We start from the raw sequence: 25,169 nt of genomic DNA on the forward strand, positions 1-25,169 counted from the left end.
ATTGTAACTGACCTACAGATAAATACAGATACTGTAATATTCACTAAAACAAAATCTTTGTTCTGGACATCTGGAGACAAGAATGCACTGACTTCATGGCTAGTAGAAGATTTGCAAATAATTAGATGCGGCACTGTTGTTAGTTCACTGTAGCCAGGAGTGAAACACGCTACCTCTTTAGAACGAGATTTTATTCTTAAGAATTTCTCTGCAGAATAAAATTGGACAGCAACATAAATCAGAACGTAGTGTAAATTGTGTGCCTGAATTACTAATTCACTTTTCCACTGAGATTCAGTTCTTGAGAAATTCAAATGTAAAAAGTAGATCTTCTGCAAATCTACTTTATTCTCCAAAACGTTGCAACATCAAAAACTCAACAAAAGCCCATCATGGACGTGTAGACTTATATCTACCTCAAGACATCAGACCCAATTCACAAAGGTGTTTATAAAAGAACATAAAACACCTTGAACTGTTTCTCAAAATTTTTATGCAACTTGGAATCACGCAAAAAACGTTGCAGTTTTTAACATTTCTACCCCAGTTCTGGCCAGCATCACAAGAGTGAGCAGAGCTGGGTGAGGAAGGGTGCAGCAAAGCTCTAATGGCAAGTGCATCAAAATTTATTTCACCTTAATGATGCAAATTATGCCGGAAATATATGGCAGCCCCTAATTGGAATAATGTTTCTAGTTTAGGTGAATGGCAGTTGTAAGGTGTGACTAATTCATTTAGTGGTGTGCACCCCAATGTTATCTTCATTAAGAATGAGGAATAGTTTTAATGTATTGAAAGCTTTGTGTTCTTTATAGTCCCAATTACGGTGGCTACATAGTAGCAAACAGTAGAGCAGCATCAGTATTAATGACTTATATATTTAAGTATATTTAAAAGCAAATCACCATTGGCTTACAGTAGGAAAATAATCAGTGTTTCATTATGTGGCAACTGGTATTATTGTATACATTTATTCTATAAACCAATCAGCCTTAAGTATTCATAAAATATGTTATTAATGCCTAATAGGTGGGGTCAGACAACTGGGATCTTACTTACCAGGAGAATGGAAGTCTTATGTCTTCTGTGCCTTCAAGTCTAGCAGTATCCAGCCATAAAAGAGAAGAAAAAGGGAGAAAGTGTTATATTGTTCTGCATTATAATCTATAAGCAGTTACTGGAACAGCCAACTGGGATTCATGGCTCAATCTAAAGTTCAGAAGCCCCATTCTTGCAATAAGTATGTTGGAGCTGTCATGATTCCACCTCTCACAGTGTCCTAAGGACACTGTGACAGCTCCGGTGCCCTACTAGGTCAGTGACCTGCTGGGATTCCTTCAGGTGTCCCCTGTTCAGGGTGATTACTTGGCTAATTACGGTAGCTGGCTGGCAATGGTCAAACCATTTCCAGTTGTAGCCTAGCTCAGTGGTGTGTTTGCTCTGTGTTCTGATATTCTGATCCTTCTTGCCAGACCTCAGATTTGCCATTTTGACTGTTCGTTTGTCTTATCCCTTTTGTTTTTGACATACTCTTCTGGCATTTGACCTTGAACACCTTGACACCTTGACTTCCTCGCCTCATGGATTGTCAGTGAGACATGACTCAGCGTTCCTTTGCAATCGACCATTACATTTTTTCTTTTTCATTAGTATGGTCAAGTTCACATGTTTTGTGATCAGGTTGCAAATCTGATGCAAATTATTCAGAATCTGGCAAAAGAATACAGGAATTCTGAATTTAAGCAATCCTTATTGTAGGGTCACGTATCTAGTTTGATAAAAACTCCCTACAGCTCTCCGATGCCGGTTGTGGTTGCAATGTCTGTACTCTCAGACGTGCAGGTGGTCTCTTCCAAACCAGTAGTGGCCCTTACTGAAAAATTTTCAGGAGATAAAAATCTGTTTAGGGTGTTCAGTGAGAGCTGTAAGTTATATTTTACCCTGTGACCTCGGTTGCTGAGGGCTATAGTACCGAATTTCTGGCAATGGTCTACTGAGGTATAGTGAAATGATGCGACCCTCAGGTGCCAATATCATAGGGGCCTTTCTGAAGCTCTTAAGGATGCTCTAGCTCATGTTCCCCCTTGTTCTTTGGTGGAGTTCATGACCCAGGCCATACAAATTGACTGTAGAATTCATGAGAGATGTGGTGAGCAGCAGTGTGCCTTTTATATTCTCTATGTGCATATCATTTACCTGAAGTAGAGCTGATGGAGGTTGGAATTGCAAATTCTCGTGCTGTGGAAAGGAAACCATCTATGACTCTACTGTGGTCTTCCTGGACATTTTCTAAAAGACTGTCCAACTCGTCATCAAGCCAGCAAGTCCTTGGGTAATGCCTAGGTCTGCGTGATTGCTAGGATTAGGGAAAGTTAGTTGGGAAAGACCCTTTCAAATTTTTGCCATTGACAAAACAGTTACTTCACAATTGAATCAAACGGGTAACAGTGGAATTCACGGTCTATGTGGGAGCACTTCACTCTGAATCCATCTCCTGTTTTATTTTGGATAATTTACCTGCTGGGTTGGTACTGTGACTTCCATGGCTGCTTATTCACAATTCTGTTATTGATTGGTGTCAGAAGGAAATTATTAAGTGGAGTCCTAATTGTCATAAGAGATGTCAAAGTTCGGTACAAATATGCTCTGTTAGTCAGGAGAGTCTGCCGGAGTACCTGAAAGACTTTGGAGATGTGTTTTTGAAAAAGGGGCCAATATAATGCCGCCCCATCGTCCCTATGATTGCACTATTAATCTTGTGCCTAATGCTTACAAATTGCCTGACCCTGAACGTATCACCATGACAAACTATGTAAATGAAAGCATACTGATGGGTCATATCCATCCATCCTCCTCCACTGTACCTGCTGGGTTTTTCTTTGTAAAAAAATAAGATGGGAGTCTCCGTACTTGCCTCAGTTTCTAAGAACTGAACAAAATCCACTCATCCCCGACCTATATAATCAGATTACGGGGGCTAAGTGATTTTCTAAATTTGAATTTATAATTTGATTCGCATCCAGAAGGGTGATGAGTGGAAAAGGCGTCTTTAACATTTGAGAATTTATTTGAAAATCTTGTCATGCCATTTGGGTTAACCAATGCACCAGCAGCATTTCAAAACATTACTAATGAATTTGTTTTAATTTTCATTGGAAAATTCAATGTGATTTACCTTGGTAATATTTCAGTCTTTTTTTTTACCTGATTTGGATTGTCACCAAGAACATGTCTGTGTGGTATTACAAAGTTTGAGAAAGAATCCTTTGTTTGTTAAATTTTAGTATTTTTTCTGTTTAGGAAACTTTGTTGATGGGATTTATTTTATCAACTGAAGGGTTTAAGAACCTTGAGAGAGTGCAGGCCATTATAGCTTATGGTCAACCTAGTGACCTTAAAAGTATTGCAGCATTTTCTAGTATTCTCAAACTATTATAGAAAATTCATAGGGGTTCTTCTCAGACTGCTAAACCTCTTACTGACCTCACACATAAGGGGGTCAATCTCAATGTTTGGTCTCTGGATGCTATTGGGGCCATTAAAAAATTGAAAGGGTGTTTCATATCAGCTCCTGTTCTTATCCAACCCAATCTCCAAGAAGCATTCATTGTGTAGGTCGATACTTTGGAGGTCGAGGTAGGAGCCATAATATCTCAGGGTTCATAAACTCTGACAGCTTGTGGCAATATGCATTTTTTTTCTAGAAAGTTTTCATCTGTCAAAAGAAACTATGATGTTGGAAATCATGAGTTACTCGCCGCTTAATTAGCTTGTCAGGAGTGAGAACATTTTTTGGAGAAGGCGATTCATCGAGTATCTGTGGTCACTGATCATTAGAATTTAGCTTACATTGAATCAGCTTATCGGTTAACCCCCAGAAAGGCCAGACGGTCCTTGTTTTTCTCTAGGTTGAATTTCTCTATCCAGTTCAGGGAGGGGTCCAAGAATGTAAAGGCCGACGCATTATCACACTGTCTTGGTTCAGTTTTACCTCCAGAACTTCAAACCACCATTCTTCTTCAGGGTATATTAGTTTCTGTGGTATCATTGGAGATGGAAGTGGAGATCCATAAAGTCAAGTGATTGGCTTCTTCCGCTATTCCAGGGTCCAAATAATTTGCACTTGTGTACCTAATACATAATTTAACATAATCCAACATAGCAATGAACATGATACCTTTTCCTATCTAGAAAAAAGGACGTTCATAATGGCATAAACGAAAGGACAACTCCCTTAGAAATATATGGACCTACATAAAAAACGGAGTATAACGCCATAAAGTCAATAAAGATGAAGGGTTATAATATCAAAAATTATTCGCTCTTTATTAGTACAGGTGCATAAAAGGTGTACATTTCAAAATACAATCATATGATCAGATGTCGGACATGACACTAAGAAAAATGGGGATGGATACGCCGCACATGTATGGTAAATGCAATGGTACAAAAAATGATAATATATAGCCCCAAAAAACTGCATAGAAACTTGTACCCATGCTGAAGAGTCTCACACTTGGCCGTCTAATGTTTCTACCAAAGTGAAGTACATGCCAAAAGACATGGGGGATTCATACAGGACCTTACAGTAAAGTGCTATGTGCAGAAAGGTGTGGGGAAAAATATGAAAAAGTAACCGTGCTTACCCATAAGGAAAGTGTATATGCGTGGTGTCCAGCCCCAGAGCCCCTACGCACGTTTGTGCACATGCCCCCCGATGAAGCCCAGCGCGAAACAACTGCTGGCAAGATGATATTCTTAAAAACTTTATTTAAAATAGGTTTCAGAGCATTACCAAATATGTGTATAATTTTTTTATTGTTTTATTTTCAATGGGGCAAAGGGGGGTGATTTGAACTTTTGTTGGGTTTTATTTCATATTTTTAAAATATATTTTTTTACTTTTTACTTTATGTAATAGTCCCTTTAGAAGACTTCAAGCTGCCATAGTCCAATCGCCTGTGCTTTACATAGAAGTGCTTCAGCAATATTATGCATAGCAAAAATAACAATCCCTTATGAACGCCGGACAGGAGCCGGTGTTCAAAGGAGTATTGTAATGACAGGCACAGCGATCTTCAGAAGTCTCCCGGTGGTTATGACAACCCATCGCCGCCCCCCGGTCACATTACAATGGCATTGATGGCAGGATTTATAACGTGCTCCTGGCTGGCATGTGTTAAATCCCACTGTCAGAGTTTGACAGTGGGATTTAACTGGTTAACAGCTGTGGGTGGATCTGCGATCCATCCATGTCTGTTAAAGACATGACATCTGATTAAATAAGCTTTCATGCGCATTCGAAACATGTGAGCTTAGCGTCAGAGCTCACATCAAAGTCAGGCACATGACATGATGTAAATATACGTCATATGTCTTGAAGGGGTTAAAGTACTGTCGGCGAAGATGGGTCCAAAGTACATTGGTCCCTATTAGATTCTGGATGTGGTAAGTTTGGTGGATTTTAGATTGAAGCTTTCTCTATTTCTTCGTATACCTAACTTTTTCCACAGATCCCTATTAAAGGAGTTGTTGCTTCAATTCTATCGCTCTTATCCCCACCTCCTTAGGTTTCTGTTGATGGCAGTTTGGAGTACAAAGTGCAGAGAGAATTGCGGATTCTAAGAAGTTCCAAAATTCCCTTCAGCACCTCATCAATTGGAAGGGATGTGGAGCTGAGGAGAGATTCTTGGTTCCAGCTCAATCTTTGAAGGCTGATCGTCTGGTCATGGCTTTCCATTCTAGATTTCCTGTGAAAACTAGGGGTCATGATTCAACCACTGATGGTGTCCTAAGGATGCTGTTAGTAACAGTTCAGCCGCGTTATAGGATCAGAGGCATGCTGAGATGTCGGTATTGCGAGTGACAGTCTGGCCGCCTAATCAGAGGCAGGGGCGTGCTGAGCTGTCAATATTGTGAGGGATAGTTCAGCTGCCAAATCTGGCAGGGTATGCTGAGTTTCTTCCAGGTGTTACCCATTCATGGTGATTACCTGACTAATCAGCTGGCTAGCAATGGTCAGACCATTGCCAGTCATAGCCTAGCTCAGTGCTGTGTTTGCTCTGTATGTTGATATTCTGATCTTTGTTGCCAGACCTTGGATTTGCTTTTATTACTATTTGTTTGTCTTAGATATTTTGTCTTTGATGTATTCTCCTAGCATTTGACCTCAGATTCCTTTACTTCTCTCCCTCACGGCTTGTCTGTGAGAAGTGACTTGGTGTCTCAGGAGCCTTTTACTTAAAAAGATCTATACAGTAAAAAAATAAGCACCTATAAGGAGAAAACTTTAGATAAGCTAATGTTAAACCCCTATTAAAATGCAGTGTTAAATTATACAATATAAATAAAGCATTTAGCTTTTGTAACAACCACTGTAATTATAACTAAAGGAATACTAATCCTAGAAATGTAGAATAAACCACACAAACTTTTCCACTTGTCAATCTGCAAGATTTTCTGCATGTACTGGAACAACCACTTTTGAAACAGATAGTAGAAATATTTTAGGGTATTAATTTCTTCCACATCATTTATAAACTTATAAGGGCTATACGTTTGCAGTGGAAGGTTTCTGCTGCGGCTACTTGCGTTACAGCCAGTGGTGATGATGGAAGTTCATGATCTCTTGGACGATATTAAGATGATTTTTTATATATTTCTGATCATTTTAGCTGCTGAGACAAAATTGTATGAAAGTATGATTAGTCTTTGTTCTGCTTTTTCACGTTTTTCAGAGTAAACATATGTGGCTCCAATAATGCAGCCAGTTTCTGATTCATGCTCTCAGGTGGTTTAGGCAGCATGCATCTGATTATTGCTTTCCTTTAAGGGGTAATTTTCATGGTAGTACTTCCATGGTTGCACGCCGATCCAAAGTGGGGATCTCAATAGTTACAAATAGAAGTACCTTTGCCTCTGCAACACTAGAGAAGGGTGCGGTAATGAAAAGCAGTGCACAGTGGTTTCCAGCAAGGTCTCCTAGCATATGGCCAGCCACCTCTGATAGGCTGCAGAGGTGGCTTCTAAGGCTAGTTTCACGTTTGCATTTCAGGGCGCAGCAACGGCCTGCGCACGGCCACCACTAAGCCCCGCCCCCTGCGGCGCCCCTCCGATAGCTCCGCCTCTGGGTGCATGACGCTGCATGCATCCCTTATCTTTATCACTGAGGATGCAGGCCGTGCGCAGTATGCGTTTTGGCGGCGCCTGCATCCTTTTGACGGTGCGCCGACCAGCGCCAAACGCAACCTGTTGCAATTTGCTTGCGCTCGGCGCACCGTCAACAGGACGCAGGTGCCGCCAAACGCATACTGCGTACGGCCTGCGTCCTCAGTGATAAAGATAAGGGACACATGACGCATGACGCATGCAGCGTCATGCGCCTGGAGGCGGAGCTATCGGAGGGGGCACAGCAGGGGGTGGGGCCTAGCTGCCGCGTGCAGGCCGTCGCTGCGCCCTGAAACGCAAATGTGAAACTAGCCTAACCAATGCAATAAGTGGGATTTTTAATAAGAAAATACTTTCCAGTTAAAACCATTTATGATGATGGTGAGAAAACCCTTTTCATTACCATTCTAGCAAGCACACACTATGTAAGCATTACATTTGTGCTAACTTTTTTAGAAATAAGCTGTTTGCTATATTATAAAGCTTATTATAATTACAGGGATACTATAAAGAAATGACCATATTATTTATGGATTTGTGATGTTTCTTTTTAAAAAGTGTATTAAAAAGATGTTTATTACAATAGTTTTTCATTATTTTATTGAGTTATTTTAGAAGTATTTTTATATTGCCTCTAATATACAGGTACATAAAGATGAACTGTTATATAGAGATTTTTTTTATAATAGACAGCATTTGTTACTGTCTGTATATGAAGATTATCATGCAGTTCCAATATTTAACTTTATATCCAGATGCCCTGTATAATGTATTGATGTCTATTGCTAATTAGGTGGATGAAAGCAGAAGATCCCAGCTCTTTGTTTGGAAGAGACTGCAAGACCAAAGGCTAGAAGTCATTTCCCACTGCACAATCTGCTATGGTAAGAGGCTGTTGGAAAACACGTTCTTTTTCATTTAGACTATGATCTAGAAAAATAAAGAACATTGCCATTGGCAGCACGGTGAATGCACTGTTGATTTGCATCCTTGGGTTCAAATCCCATCAAAGACAACATCTTTGTATGGCGTTTGTATATTCTCCCCGTGTTTGTGTGAGTTACCTCCGGGTTCTCCAGTTTCCTCACACAGTCCAAAAACATACTGATGGGGAATCTAGATTGTGAGTCCTGATGGGGACAGTGATGATAATGTCTATAAAGTGCTACAGAATACGATTGTGGTATATAAGGGTAGGGTCACATCCTCGTATTTTCTCTCATCTGAGAGAATTGGCCAATTTTGCTAATCACATTCTGATCACACTCTGATCAGAGTTTGATCTGATCTTATCGGATGAGGATTAGATGGGAAAAAAAATTCTTCATCTTCTTCATTCTGTCAGTCCTTGAAAATCAGACTATACTCAGATGACATCCGAGCGCAGTCCGAAGTTTTACACAGATAACCCCGAGTGCGATCCAAATATCGGATTCAAATCGTGCAAGCTGCAATTTTTTTCCTCATACAGATTCTGTCCAAGGAAAAAATTGGACATGTACACGGCCTTAGAGAATCATATTGGTCCAAGTGCAATCTGATATTTTGATAGATCGCACTCAGACTGAAAATACGGTCGTCTGCAGGAGCCCTAATGAATAGCAGCCAGGCATCTACACAATTCCTTTGCAAAGTTTCTAAGACCTCTTACAATAATCTAACTCAAAATAATAAGGGCTGTTCGGATTGAACATGTGCATGATAGGTAGGATATAAAGATAGACAGAAAGTAAATAAATTAAAGAGGTTGTCCACTACTTTTGCATTGATGAACTTTCCTAAGGTTAGGTCATTAATGTCTGATCGGGTGTTGGACCCCCGCCAATCAGATGTTATCGGTGGCCGCAGGCTGGAGGTGCTCACTCGCCTAGCTGCTGTGACTAGTTGTAGTGGCTGCAGCAGGGTAGTTCACATCCGCCTCCTATTCAAATAAATAGGAGGCAGATGTGTGGCACCCTGTGGCAGCGACTACAAGTAGACGGAGCAACTCAGCAAGTGTGAACTTCCGGCCGCCGACACTGCCACCGATAACAGGTGATCGACGGGGATCTCTTTAAAAGTGTCTTCCAGCCAGATGTCTGAATGAGGCAGCTATGCAGCATGCACCCTGGTGATCCTGCTCCATTCAAAGTCTTTGACACTGCCGAAAACTGTCAAGCTGTTCCTAGCCACCATCTTGTGGCTGGAAGGTAAGCCAAAGCCCCTCATTTTAGTTACCTAGAGGCCAGACTAATACTCATCTGGCATTTATCTCTTATTTCCTGGATAGGTGATACATTCTTGAAGTTAAAATGTCCCTTTAAGTAATTTTTTACTCATTGATTGTGTACCTAAAAAATCTGGAGTGCAGGGTGGAATTAAATATTGTGCTTTCCTTGGCCAAACAGCCTGAAGTTTCTTCTATGGATATATACATCATCTTTACAGCAGACTCTGAAACATTTGCTAGGACTTAAGCCAAAGGCTTGCTGGATTCTTACAGAAAACACGCGCTAATCTTTTTTAGATCCCCTCCATTTTTGGCTAACAGCTGAAAAGTGAAGCTTTGTCAATGAGGTGACAGTTAGCGTTCTTAGTATCCTATAGCAGACAGAACAGTTGTCTTACAGCCAGATACATTATGGCGAGAATTAAGATGTAGACAGAATCCTTTAGAGGAATCCTTTATATATTTCTCGCAATATGAGAAAAATAGAATGAAAGGAAAACATATTAAAGGGGTTTTCTGAGGTCAGAATATCGATGGTCTATCGATTTCCTATTGTACGGATCACAGCTGAGAAGGTTGTCCTTTATGAGCCAAACAGCCTGAAGTCAAGACAATTATACGTATACTATATTATGAATTGAAACATAAGTTACAGAGTTGTATTAGTAAGGAAGGTTTGTATCGCATTTTGCACCTTGGTAAACAACTTTTTTCCGCTATTCAGGCAGTACTTCCTCAGAGTGCTCAGTGGCAGGGGTATAGAAAGAAATCATGGGGCCCCATAGCAGAAGTCATAATTAGACCCATTTCCAATAAAATTGTCAGCGAGGTCACAGCATATAGTAATAGTGACAAAAGGATATAACTGCCAACTTTTAATGGCAGTGAGAGCGACATGTATTGTGCCACAAGTAATTTTGCTCCTTGTAAACTCAAATAGTTTTTTAGTTCCCCAACACCATATGATGGCCCCCAGAGTCCCTCAACACTGTATGATGACCTTCACAATCCCCAACACCAAATGATGGCCCTCAAACGCCCCCAACACCATATGATGGTCCTCACAGTTTCCCAACACCATATGATGTCTCCCACCATCTTTTAACATAGTATGATGGCTACCACAGTCCTCCAAGAGAGAGCAATTTATGGCCCTCACAGTCTGATAACACCATATGAAGGCCTCTACAGTCTAACATTGTATGAGGATCATCACAGTCTCCCAAAAATGTTTGATGGAACAGGGGAACAGCACTTACTGTAGCGCTACTTCCCCGGTGGCCGTCCGTGTGGTACTGATGTGGCACACGTGTGCCACAATGATGTACCACACGGATGTGCCAGACAGATATCTACGGTACAGTGTTTTCCGGTACCGGAAGTATCTGGACATGTGAAACCGCCGGAAGATTTTTTAAAACTGATCATAATATCTTAATATTATAAAAGTCGTACTCGTGATCCTTATTGTTAATGCTTTTATTCCATTGCTTTTCTGTCCTTCTCAATTCTTGGTTCTTCCTAATGCACCAATGACATTGCAATATAAAGATGTGGCTTCTGCAGCCAATGTCTGATGATTGGCTGCAGCAGTCACATGTCTGTGTCTAAACATCAAATTTAGAGGCCAGGGTGCAAAGAGTAGAGGAGCAGGAAGTAGCAGAATAGGGATTGGTAAAATGTGACTTTTTTTCTACACCTTCTTTAAAAAAATATTATTTACTGGTCCAAGCTTTGAAAAAAGCATCTTATTTTCCCCCTATTTATTCTAAACATGCACAAGATAGTAATAATAATAATATAGTAATAAATTGTCCAATGTTGAAATATATTTCAGATAAATGCATCCCTGATGAAGAGTGTGAACTAGATCCTGTCCCTCCTACTGAAATAGACATGGACATAGTCTTTATCCTCGACAGTTCTCGTACTGTTAGCAGTGATAACTTTTTGAAGGCAAAAGATTTTGTGAGCACAATGCTTGACCATTTCGTAATATCGCCACAGCCTAAAGCACCCGACACCGGGGCTAGAGTGGCCTTAATTCAACAGGCTAGACCAAACTTCATGCCAAACAGAAATGTGAGTCCTGTTAAAGAAGAGTTTGGACTTGATTCTTACAATGAAAGGAATTTAATGAAGAGACACATTGAAGAAGTTGTTACACAGCTTGAAGGTCCGTCTGCTGTGGGCTACTCCATCCAGTGGGCTATTGAGAACATATTCAGGAAGGCTCCTAACCTGAGGAGACATAAAGTCATTTTTACTGTGCTCAGCAGCAAAACAAGCAGCTGGGACAAAGAAAAATTGAAAGAAATATCTCGAAAAGCCAAATGTGAAAAATTAACACTATTTGTGTTGGCCTTTGGGAAAGACATAAATCACAATGAGCTTGTTGAACTTTCTAGCCTTCCCCAAGATCAGCATGCATTACATTTACTCTCTATGTCAAAGCCTGAACTCCTTTATGCTGAGAGATTCAGCCAGGCCTTTATAAACCTTCTAAATCGTAAGTATTTTCTTAATTAAGGAAAGTGCAGTTCCTCGATCTTATACTATTGTACACAGTGAAAATCATATTGAATGTTGCTAATCCCATGTATGTATATACTATGTATCTGCTTAATTGGGAAAGTACATTTAACCCCTTAGTGACGGAGCCAATTTGCAGCTTAATGACCAGGCCAATTTTTACAATTCTGACCACTGTCACTTTATGAGTTTATAACTCTGGAATGCTTTAACGGATCCTGCTGATTCTGAGACTGTTTTTTTGTGACATATTGTAATTCATATTAGTTTATTAACCCTTTACATACTTCACAGTAACTGAAGCAATGTGGAAGGAAAAAATTAACATTTAACTTTTTTTTACAAACATTTTACTTCAGAGCCAATTTTTTTTATTTTCACAAGTGTAAAAAGAGAAAATGAACCACAAAATTTGTTGTGCAATTTCTCCTGAATAGGCCGATACCCCATATGTGACTGTAAACTACTGTTTTGGCGCACGGCAGGGCTTGGAACGGAAGAAGCACCGTTTGACTTTTTCAGTGCAGAATTGTCTGGAAATGATATTGGATGCCATGTTGCGTTTGGAGAGCCCCTGATGTGCCTAAACAGTGGAAACCCCCAAGTGACACCATTTTGGAAACTAGACCCCTTAAGGAACTTATCTAGATGTGTGGTGAGCACTTTGAACCCCCAAGTGCTTTACAGAAGTTTATAACGCAGAGCCGTGAAAATGAAAAATATTTTTTTTCCTCAAAAATGATTTTTTTAACCCGCTATTTTTATTTTTACAAGGGTAACAGGAGAAATTGGACCACAAAAGTTGTTGTGCAGTTTGTCCTGAGTACTCTGATACCCCATATGTGGGGGGGAACCACTGTTTGGGCGGATTGTAGAGCTCGGAAGGGAAGGAGCACGTTTTTGAATGCAGACTTTGATGGAATGGTCTGCGGCGGTCATGTTGCATTTGCAGAGCCCCTGATATGCCTAAACAGTAGAAACCCCCCCACAAGTGACCCCATTTTTGAAACTAGGCCCACAAGGAACTTATCTAGATGTGGAGTGAGCACTTTGAACTCCCAAGCGCTTCACAGAAGTTTATAACGCAGAACCGTGAACATAAAAAATCATTTTTTCCACAAAAATGATTTTTTAGCCCCCAATTTTTTATTTTCCCAAGGGTAACAGGAGAAATTGGACCCCCAAAGTTGGTGTGCAATTTGGCCTGCGTTCACTGATGCCCCATATGTTGGGGTAAACCACTGTTTGGGCACACGTCGGGGCTCAGAAAGGAGGGAGCACAGTTTGACATTTTGAGCGCAAAATTGGCTGGAATCAATAGTGGCGATATGTCGTGTTTGGAGACCCCCTGATGTGCCTAAATAGTGGAAACCCCTCAATTCTAACTCAACCCTAACCCCAACACACATATAACCCTAATCCCAACCCTAACCATGACTCTAACCACAAACCTAATCCCAACAAACCCCTAATTTTAATCCCAACCGTAACCATAACCCTAACCACAACCCTAACCCCAACACACCCCTAACCCTAATACCAACCCTAACCATAACCCTAATCCTAACCACAACTCTAACCCTAATCCCAACCCTAACCCTAATCCCAACCCTAACCATAACCAAAAACCTAACCCCAACACACCCCTACTCCTAATTCCAACCCTCACCCTAATTCCAACCCTAATTCCAACCCTCACCCTAATTCCAAGCCTAACCCTAACCTTAATTCAAACCCTAATTCCAACCCTAACCCTAATGGAAAAATGAAAATAAATATATTTTCTTTATTTCATTATTTTTCACTAACTAAGTGGATGATAAAGGGGGGATTTATTTACTATTTTTTTATTTTGAACACTGTGATAGGGTTTATCACAGTGATCAAAATGAATGAAATCTTGCCGGGTGGTGGCAGATCTCGGCGGGCGCACTGCGCATGCGCCCGCCATTTTCTTCTCGGAAGAAGATGGCGGTGCCCGTGGAGGGGAAACACGTGGGCTGATGACCACCGGGAGGTACCGGGGGGATCGGGGACCCTATTTTTCTCTCCTCTAACGTGCGATCACATCAGAGGAGAGAGAAATTAAATGACACATCGGCCTTTTTTTGCGGTCGCCGAGACCTCGGAGAAAATCCAATGCTGGGGGGCGCTATACACTTTATCCACAGCGCCATGAATTAACGGCGCTGTAGTTTAAGTACCCTTAACTACCGCTGTTGAAAGGTGTATCGGCGGTCATCAAGGGGTTAAAGATGGTGATTTGTTTTTTTTTATTAAAGGTGTTGTCAGATGGGCTTGATGTCACCTGACAATGAAAAGGTGACATCAGTCCCACCAACTATCATCCCACTTGCCACTGCTGAAGGGCAAATGGGAAGAGCGAGGCTAAGTGTCAGAATTGGCACATTTTAGAGATGTGCCTTTTTGGGGGCGTCTGAGAACTGATGTTTTTAGACTGGGGCGCAGCATCCATGGCCCCTTCCTAGGCTATTAATATCAGCCTGCAGCTGTCTTCATAGCCTTTGCTGGTTATTAATTATAGGAGGACCACATGTCATTTGTCTTAAGGGGGTCCCCATTTTAATAGCCAGTAAAGGCTAACTATACAGCTGTGAGCTGATATTAATAGACTGGGAAGCTCCATAGGTATTACCCCCTTCCCAGGCTATAAACATCGGCTCTCAGCTGTCGGCTTTCTCTCTGCTGCTTACGAAAATTGCACGGGAGCCCACAACATTTTTTTCCAAAAAACAATGTTTTAATAATTAAATACATGTACCGTAAACTGCACACACTGTACTAATTGCACTTATCACAGACATCTATATATCTACCTATTCTATTTGTATTTACTGTATGTAATCCATCTCTTTTATCCTGTCTGCTCCTGTTGTGATTTTGCAGTACATGGCACATGAATTGCCGCCTTTTCTTCTATCTATTTATGTAATATATATATACATATATATGTGTGTGTCACTGACAACTATGTATTGTATTTGTATATATCTATTCTATTCTAACCTGTCATTATGTGAATTTACTGTGTGCGGCACATGAATTGCCGGCTTTTATTCTATCTATTCTATCAATGAAATATAAATACATTGTGGTGTAGTGACCACTGTGTCCGCTAGGGGGCGCTGTGTGGGTGTCCCAGGAGAGAGGATGAGTGGCAGGATGCTGAATGATCGTTATGTATCCCAAGGTAGGTGGCCTTGGGATGGAAGCTTGAATATGTGTGTTGATCATCAGAGGTACTGCTGAGCTTTCGTTACACTGTGTCAGGGAGAGCTTTCCAGGTAGCTGGTCCTGCCCGTCTCACCAGCTACCGGGCAGGACCAGCTACCTACAAACCCACCTAGGGGCAGTGTCTAGAACGCCATAGTAAAGTGTATGAATGCTTGTAGGACCTGTGATGAGGTCATAGCCATGTGATCTGGTGGGCATGGCTACGGACCATATAAGGTGGCCAGGATAGGTCACATGAGTGAATGCTTGGACCCAGTTTGTCTGTTTGGAAGGTCTCCCTGGAAGATGTGTCTGCCTTCCTGAGTGGCTGTGTGTAATGGCTGCCAGTATCTGAGAGTTCCCAGGGGAGGGAATGAATGTCTGGAGTATGAAGCAGCCATGACGTAACCCTGACGGGGTGAGATAACTGTGAGGCTAGAGGGCCTGCGTATTGGACATTGCATAAACTGTATGACTACTGGGCTTAGCAGAGTGGAGCTCTGTCATGGGCGCTATGCTGTTTGATATGAACTTATGGTTGCGTTTGATTTATGATGCCTGAATAAACCGCATGGACTATTATTGTTTTATGGAAAACCCGTGCCGGATCTGGTTATTTGGCTGCAAAGCGTGTATCTCATACCGGAATGACAAGCGCTATCTTACAATATATATATATGAATTGCCGGCTTTTCAGAGGACACTGGTGTGTAAAAATCGAACAGCAATCGCATGGTCCAAGTGCTGTGCGATTTTTTTTTTTTTTTCTGGCACCCATAAGCTTGCATTGGTGAGTCTCGGACGATATATGCAAACAATCGCAGCATGCTGCTATTTTACACGCATGCTGAGTACGCCCAAGAAAATAAACATTGTTGTGAGCTGCCCCATAGATTAACATGGGGCCGAGTGCTATGCAATGTTTTTTCGCATAGCGCGCGCCCGTATTCTACGGTAGTCTGATGCCGGCTTTAAACTATGTTGCTGACTGCAAAATGAGTAAACGGTGTTGGCCACATTATCTCTGGTAACAGATGTGTTGGGGACTTGATTTTGTGGCACTAACTATTGGTCACATGCTCCTCCACCAGCTGCCATTTTATGGACTGGAGAGCTGTGCAATCTGTGAGGAAAGCTACAGTAACAAGAGCAGGAGAAGAACCTGTCACATCTGCATAATAATGAGCACCACAAAATCATGTCCTCAACTTACCGTATATGATAAAATAAGGATAATGAGGCTGACTCAGTTAACTCATTCTGTAGCCAGCATCAGACAATGTAATACAGCGGCTTTAGGAGGCAAACAGTGCAAAACTTTTTTATAAAACCCAATTGCAAAAAAAATATTTTTAGCCCCCAATTGCATGCATTTAAGTAAGTAAAAAATGTTAACAAAAGTGGAAAACTCCTTTAAATTAGTATTACTATATTGGCTAAGACACAATTTAATCCAGTGGAAAAAGCAGGATCACAATAAACCAGGTTTTTTCAAACTTTTTCTACCCGAACCTCATCAGACCAAGATAAAGTCATAGCAGACAGACCTGGGTGATGTCTGAGCCTCAACCTTATCTGTAATGGAAATCCTACTAAAATTAAAATTATCTTCATTTTTATTGTCTCCTAAGCAAAATGATGTTACAAGTAGAATAAAATCAATCAATTAGTTTGCTGAAGGAACTGTGCAGCATATGGTCACTTCTATGAACACGGCTACCCTAGATCAGGGTTCCCCAACTCCAGTCCTCAAGGCCCACCAACAGATCAGGTTTTCAAGATTTCCTTTGTATTGCACAGGTGATGCAATTATCACCTGAGCAACACTAAGGAAATCCTGAAAACATGATCTGTTGGTGGGCCTTGAGGACTGGAGTTGGGGAACCCTGCCCTAGATGAACCTCACTAACATCTAGCTGCTACCCCATTGGTGAGATCAGCATCATAGTAGGAGAAGCATTGCAATAAACCATTAAAACAAATTAATTAGAGTTGGTGTGTTGTCTACAAATTACAAGGTACCATGTAAACCACTAGTCAGAAGTTAAACCTGTCCTATATATTTCGGACTAAGTTCTTTTACTTGCATACAGCTAAGTGAATTCAAAGGCCTTTTCAATGCTAAGTAAAACGATGTGATTGGAATCATTCAATCCGTATGAGACACAGATCAAAAATAACAATTGAACATGATAAATAAAATACTGATAATATACAGTACAAGTCCTTATATTCATTGGGTACCCAAAGGTAATAAAATAGCAATCTATATTAATCCCCATCTTAATATACAGTATGATGTACTTTTACAGCCTATGTCGGGTCCACGTCTTTGATGCAAGCTCAGAAACTGATCTTTTATCATTCCTGGCAGGTAATGGCTGTGTTATGCAGCCATCATCTGCTTCTAATAGCAGCATGTGGAGCTGAGCTCCTGCTGCTGTTAACCACTTAACTGCTGCTGTCAATCTCTAACAGCGGCATTTAAATCGTGCAAACTGTTTCAACCCCACTCCCCCAGCAATGCGATAGTGGAGTGCTAATGGTTTAATATGGCTTGAAGGCCCTATACCTACCATGACAGTGCTCCTATTGAGCGTGTAAATTGTGATTTATTACTATTTACTACAATACAATGGTATTGCATTAGTATGTAGTATAAGCAATCAAGTGATCACAGGTTCAAGTCCCCTAAGAAAACTAAGAAGTAAAGTAAAAAAAATTAAATATATAGAAATGTTTTTTAAAAAATGTAAACATTTTATCATCACATTTTCCCTTGTTAAAACTAAAGAAATTAAAAAAAGAAACACATTTGGTAACACAATAGTCCGGTCTATGAAAACATAAAAATAATTATCCCACTTGATAAATGCCATCATGAAAAAAATGCAAAATGCTAGAATTGCGTTTTTTATGTCACCTCAATTTTGTAGAAAAATAATGCAATAAGAAGCGATCAAAACGTTGTAACTTTTTTTTACTATTTAGAATTTTTTTTCTCCTCTTAGATACAGTCATAGCCAAAATGTTGACACCCTTGAAATTGTTCCAGAAAATGAAGTATTTCTCCTATAAAATTATTTCAGTTACACATGTTTTGATCTACACATGTTTATTTCCTTTGTGTGTATTGGAACAACACAAAAAACTGAGAAAAAAATTCAAATTGGACAGAATATTTCCAAAATTGTGGGTAAGCAACTTTGTTGCAAGCATGTGATAGTTGTTAAAACTCACCTGTGGTGAGTAACAGGTGTGGCCAATATGAAAATCACACTTGAAACCAGATAAAAAGTACACTGAACAAAAAAATGGATGGGGTCATTCAAAACTACAAGTCGTTCCACAAAAAACAACATCATGTACAGTGAAAAAAAACCCAAAACATATACATGTTGACAAAATGACACTTTAATCACATTTGGATTAACAGTAAACGACAGGTGAGGTCTGATGCTTTAGGCCTCCTTTACACAGGAAGGGATATTTTCAACAGGTTTTGCTATCCCACCTGAGAGCAGCATGATGTAGGGGGCAGAGACACTGATTCCGGTGATGCATAATTTACTTTACTGGATGCTACAGTTTTGAGAAGAAATATAAACAGTTTTCTCTGTTGCAGATTTACTAGTTCTCTGAAACCTGAGCTCTATACAGTGCCTCACGAAGGTATTCGGCTCCCTGGAACTTTTCAACTTTTTCCCACATATCTTGCATCAAACATAAAGATACCAAATGTAACTTTTTGGTGAAGAATCAACAACAAGTGGGACACAATTGTGAAGTTGAACAAAATTTCTTGGTTATTTAAAATTTTTTGTGGAAATTCAAAAACTGAAAAGTGGGGTGTGCAATATTATTCGGCCCCTTTAACTTAATACTTTGTTGCGCCACCTTTTGCTGCGATTACAGCAGCAAGTCGCTTGGGGTATGTCTCTATCTGTTTTGTACATGGAGAGACTGAAATTCTTGCCCATTCTTCCTTGCTAAACAGCACGAGCTCAGTGAGGTTTGATGGAGATAGTTTGTGAACAGCAATTTTCAGCTCTTTCCACAGATTCTCGATTGGATTCAGGTCTGCACTTTGACTTGTCTATTCTAACACCTGGATACGTTTATTTGTGAACCATTCCATTGTAGATTTTGCTTTATGTTTGGGATCATTGTCTTGTTGGAAGACAAATCTGTCTCAGTCTCAGGTCTTTTGCAGACTCCAACAGGTTTTCTTCAAGAATGGTCCTGTAGTTGGCTCCATCCATCTTCCCATCAATTTTAACCTTCTTCCCTGTCCCTGCTGAAGAAAAGCAGCCCCAAACCATGATGCTGCCACCACCATGTTTGACAGTGGGGATGGTGTGTTCAGGGTGATGAGCTGTGTTGCCTTTAAGCCAAAGATATCGTTTGGCATTGTTGCCAAAATGTTTGATTTTGGTTTCATCTGAACAGAGCACCTTCTTCCACATGTATGGTGTGTCTCCCAGGTGGCTTGTTGCTAACTTTAAACAACACTTTTTATGGATATCTTTGAGAAATGGCTTTCTTCTTGCCATTCTTCCATAAAGGCCGGACTTGCGCAGTGTATGACTGATTGTTGTCCTAGGGACAGACTGTCCCACCTCAGCTGTAGATCTCTGCAGTTCATCCATAGTGATCATGGGCCTCTTGGCTCAATCTTTGATCTGTCTTCTCCTTGTTTGAGATGAAAGTTTAGAGGGACTACCGGGTCTTGGTAAATTTGCAGTGGTATGATACTCCTTCCATTTCAATATGATCGCTTGCACAGTGCTCCTTGGGATGTTTAAAGTTTTGGAAATCATTTTGGATCCAAATCCGGCTTTAAACTTCTCCACAAAAGTATCACGGACCTGCCTGTTGTGTTCCTTGGTCTTCATGATCCTCTCTGTGCTTCAGACAGAACCCTGAGACTATCACAGAGCAGGTTCATTTATATGAAGACTTGATTACACACAGGAGAATTATATTTATCATCATTAGTCATTTAGGACAACATTGGATCATTCAGAGATCCAGAATGAACTTCTGGAGTGAGTTTGCTGCACTGAAAGTAAAGGGGCCGAATAATATTTAGTTTTTGAATTTCCACAAAAAATTTAAAATAGCCAATAAATTTCGTTCTACTTCACAATTGTGTCCCACTTGTTGTTGATTCTTCACGAAAAATTTACATTTTGTATCTTTATGTTTGAAGCATGATATGTGGGAAAAGGTTAAAATGTTACAGGTAGCCGAATACTTTCGCCAGGCACTGTATATCCCCACACACCAATGATTGGCAGCTTTTTGCCTTTGCACACTATGCACATAATGCTGCCAGTCAGCAGAGGGACTATCTGGCAGCAGGTTAACTAGTAATCTGTTGATAATTTCCTGTTGGTGAATTAACGATTTTATAAAAACAACACAAAGCAGACCAGTAAGCAATACATTATTGGAATCAGTGTCTGTGCCCCACATTATAGCTTTCCTTTAACAAACAAAAATCTAAAACTTATACCCATATGTTACAGCCTAATGCACTGTTGAAATAGAATACAAACAGAAACAGATATGTGGGCAAGTAACTAAATTAAAAATACAAAAATACACCTTTAATGGTACACATTAAAATTAGATACATCTGACATAAATTAATATCAAAGGAACATGACATCACAGGTTATTGTTATGATTAGGTAACCGAGGAGGATAACAGGGGAATAGGTGAGGCAACCAGATAACCAGAGAGGTTGGTAACTTAGCGGATTGCAGACCCCTTAACTGACAACACAACTAGAATTAGCCATGGGACGTACCTACGATGCCCTAGACGCCTCAGCACAACCAAAGAATTAACTAAGCCTAAAGAGAGAAAGGGGAAAGCTAAACAGCCCCGGAGTAGAACCCCAAAGGAATAGATAGCCCCCGAACATATATTGCCGGTGAGACAAGATGAGGCACAAAACACAGGCAGAAAATAGAGTAAACAAATGATGGGGCCCAAACTGTCTAGATAGAATAGGACAGGAAAGGATACTGTCTGCAATCACGCAAAAAACCCTAAGCAAAATTCCAACACGTCTGATATGCAAAAATACTGAGGCCACATAATCTCTCCCCCACTAAATCAGAACTCTGGTGTAACTGGATGCAAACAAGAGATACTGATATAACAGGGGATTAGAAATACTTCAAAGACTGACATAAGCTGTGACAAATGAAACAGAGTCCAGCACAGGTCCCAGCAGGGAACCAGGCTGGACTCACACCAGCAAGGCAGAAATCAGAGACAAGCAAAAAATGTATCAAATGCAAAAAGATTCAAGCAGACAAATAACTTATCTGAAAGATGCAGGACGAAGCAGGAGGCAAGAAGACTTCCCAAAAGCTCAGGAGGAAAACCAAATCACCGGCAAGAGCTGAGGGAAAGTTGCTCACTTAAATCTCTCCAGTCTGTAACACCTGACCTCCAATCATCCTGCTCAGATGATTGACTTCTGTCAGCCAGACCAGCTATATTACCAACAGCAACCACCAGAAGGAGCCTAAACTCAGAAGCCAAGTCAAGTGTTCACAACAGGTTATCAGGATAACAGATAGAAACCATCTGGATATACATGTATCCCTGCAACATATCTCCCTCTAAGAAGTGTAATTTTCTATTGATCTTCTATTCCCTGGATATGCTCTTGCATCATTATGGCCTTGGCATGTTGCCAATCTGTGATGTGGAGGAGACTACACTATAACCCAATACATAGTATTTTGCATTTGTAAAATCTTCCTGACTTCCCTGGTGGTTTTTGAATTTCATTCATTTTTTTCCTTTTTTTTGTCTTAGATTATTTACGATATGCTGTAACAGGATGATAAGGATTAGAGATGGGCGAATCCAAACAGTAAAATTCGGGGTCTGTACTGAACACCTAGTGTTCGTGCACAGATCCCGAACACGGACTTCTCCAGGAAATTCATGTAACTATTTGGGTTCGGCACCTCGAACATTGGCTGCTTCTCACGCTGTCATTTGTGTAACAGCATGAGAAAAAATGGTGGCTCTGATCAGTGGTAAGATCATTACCGTCAGTCAGAGAACTGCGGTTCCCAAGCTGTCAGATGACAGCGTGAGCCACCAGCTGTTACTGACAATAAAAAGGTTACCGCTGGTCACAGGTGGTAAGAGAAAGAGAGTACTCTTTACTCTGTACTAATCTCATCAGCCTACACCTGCTGTCGCTGATAACAAGAGCAGGTGCGTTGATGGGAGAATTCATCAGCCGGCGCCTGAACTATAAATAAGTTAATTTAAAAAATTATGTGGAGTCGCTTCTATTTTTCATAATCACCGTAGGCAAAACTAACAGCTGTGTGCTCCAACCCTCAGCTATCAGCTTTATCAGGGCTGGATATCAAGAATAAAGGGTCCCACACAGCTGTTTAAATTATTTAAATAAATAATTTTTTTAAAAAACTATGTGGGGTCTCAACCATTTTTGACAACCACCCAAGCTAAAGCAGACAGCTTGGGGCTGGTATTCCCAGACTAGTAAGGGGCATGGATGATGGCTCCCTCCAGCCTAAACTGCCCCAGAAAAAGAGCATTTATTAGATGCACCAATATTGGTGCTTTGCCTGGCTCTTCCCACTTGCCCTGGTGTGGGAGCAAGTGGGGTAATATTTGTGGGGTTGATGTCAGCTGTTTAATGGCTGCTGACATCAAGCCCAGGGGTTAGTAATGGAGAGGCATCTCTTAGACACCCGCTTTACTAACCCGATAGTTATATTGTAAAAAAAAACACAGCCAGAATAAAATCCTGTAATTGAAATAATGACACAGTCTGCTTTATTTGAAATTAAATAAAGTTATACTCGGTTTTGCCTTTGCTGGCTATCAAAAATAGAAGATCCATCATATTTTTAAAATTTACTTACATATAGGACAGACCCCCTGCTGATAAATGCTCCCATCAGCAATGCCTGCTATCACTGTTATCAGTGAAAGCATGCTAGACTGATGAGAGTAGTACTCTGTCATCAGCTGATTCCTCTGATGCCTCTGTCCGGCAGTAACCTTTTTACTGCCGGTCACAGCTGCTGGCTCACGTTGTCATCTGACAGTGTGGGAAATGCAGCTCTCTGGTGGTAATGATCTTACCGCCGATCAGAGCCACCGGTGTTTCTAGCGCTGTCACACAGATGACAGAGTGGGAAACAGCCAACGTTCGGGATTCTGCAACCGAACAGTATCCCAGACTTCCTGGAGAAGTCCATGTTTTGTGTCCGTGCATGAACACTAGGTGTTCAATACGGCCTCTAAACTTTACTGATCGGGTTTGTCCATCTCTAATCCTTATCATCCTATTGCAGCATATCATAAACAAAAAAATTTTGAAAAAAATAAATTAAATACAAAAACCACTGGGGAGGTCATGTGGAGTTTACAAAAGCAAAATACTGTGTATTGGGCTGTGGTCTCCTCCACATGACAGATTGGCAACATGCCAATGCCAAAGAGCATATCAATGATCTTACCGCCGATCAGAGCAGATGACAGCGTGGCAAACAATGGATGTTCAGGCCCCCTATTCATCTGAATGGGGTTCGGATTCAGGTACCGTTCTGGCACCCAAACCAAACTTTTTTTTTAGATGTTCTACTGAATGACCTGTGCCCGAACATCCACGGTTCACCCACGGTGGGTTGGTGACCCACCACTTATAAGGATGCATGAATTACTGTATACACTTTTGGGAAATATTAATATAAAAGAATGAAACTCCTTTTATGTGTCTTCCATTGGACTTGATATTCACGGGACTGTGACATACTTTAGAACAGTTCTAAAAAAAAGTATACGTTAAGTTGTATAAGTACAGTAGAGAATAAATATCAAACTAAAATGTTTATATCATATTTGCAATTAATTACTTTACAAAATACGAGATGTAGGATTACTGTAAAGGAAATTAGCTTTATATTTAATAGGGTAATTTATTTTATCCAATTCCTAAAAAGTTAACAACTGATTATTATTTTCAGATGACATAAACACCTACCCCTCTCCAGCTTTTCAAAGAGAATGTGAAGGTCGTGGGGACTCTGTTTTCTCTTTAACAGAAAGGTGTGTAATAGGATATTTAGACCTTTATATGTGGTTTTTCATATACCGGTACTTAATTTCTCTTTTATATTTGTTATGGCAAGAGATATATCGACACCATATTTTGATTAAAGACAATATTCTATGATTCTTCATTCAGATGTGACAGGTTTGTTGTTGACTTTCTGAGTGGTTTCTGCCAATAGAATAAATGTTGCAGAGTTTTCAAAGCCTCATCCACACATAGTGGAAACAGTGAAAAATTTAGGGGATGATGGAGATTTTATAAATCGAAAGCATGCACAAAATGTTAGAATTAACTTTTCACCTTTGAGGGTTACATTCATCACCATTCTGCATCATAAAAATAAATCCTGAGTTCTTCTCTGGTTTTGCTGGATTCACAACAAAGTCCTTCATAAAAAAAATAATTTGTGCAATTTTTATAAAAATAATGGCAGAACTTTTTAACAAAATCTCAACACACAAACATAGCTTAGATATTCTGCTATGTCTTACATGACTGGATGTTATCATTTTCCTCGTCTGCATGCAACATGGCACTCACAGCTCCAAAAATAGCATACATTTACTACAAAGCAGTTATATTGAGTTTTATTATTGAAACTAAGGCTGGTTTCACATTCGCGCTTTTTAAGCGCACGCACGGCCGGGGGTAGCTCCGCCCCCGAGCCGGCTCTCTGCCCGGCGTGCCCTCCCCTTCCTTGTAGCGCCGCCTCCTAGCGCACAGCGGCGCCTGCGATCGGCGCACCCTATCTTTAGCATAGGGTGCGCAGATCGTGCGCAGGCCGTGCGCTAGTTGCGCTTTGACCTGCGCTGCGCACTTTTGACGGTGCGCCGTGCGCGCCAAAATCAAACTTTTCGGATTTTGGCGCGCACGGCGCACCGTCAAAAGTGCGCAGCGCA

At 40.6% G+C, this 25,169-nt stretch overlaps 1 protein-coding gene across 1 annotated transcript in view; it reads left to right on the forward strand.

Annotated features, from left to right (window-relative positions):
* Positions 1–25,169, forward strand: part of LOC141084511 (collagen alpha-4(VI) chain-like) — a 376,083-nt gene that overhangs the window by 282,794 nt on the left and 68,120 nt on the right. The window contains exons 37-39 of the mRNA XM_073569263.1: positions 7,961–8,051; positions 11,214–11,885; positions 24,182–24,263. Coding sequence (XP_073425364.1) covers positions 7,961–8,051; positions 11,214–11,885; positions 24,182–24,263 — 845 coding nt within the window. The remainder of the gene's footprint in view (positions 1–7,960; positions 8,052–11,213; positions 11,886–24,181; positions 24,264–25,169) is intronic.

This window comes from Dendrobates tinctorius, unplaced genomic scaffold (genome assembly GCF_039654945.1).
Source record: "Dendrobates tinctorius isolate UK_male_01 unplaced genomic scaffold, ASM3965494v1 ptg000005l, whole genome shotgun sequence".
Lineage (NCBI taxonomy): Eukaryota > Metazoa > Chordata > Amphibia > Anura > Dendrobatidae > Dendrobates > Dendrobates tinctorius.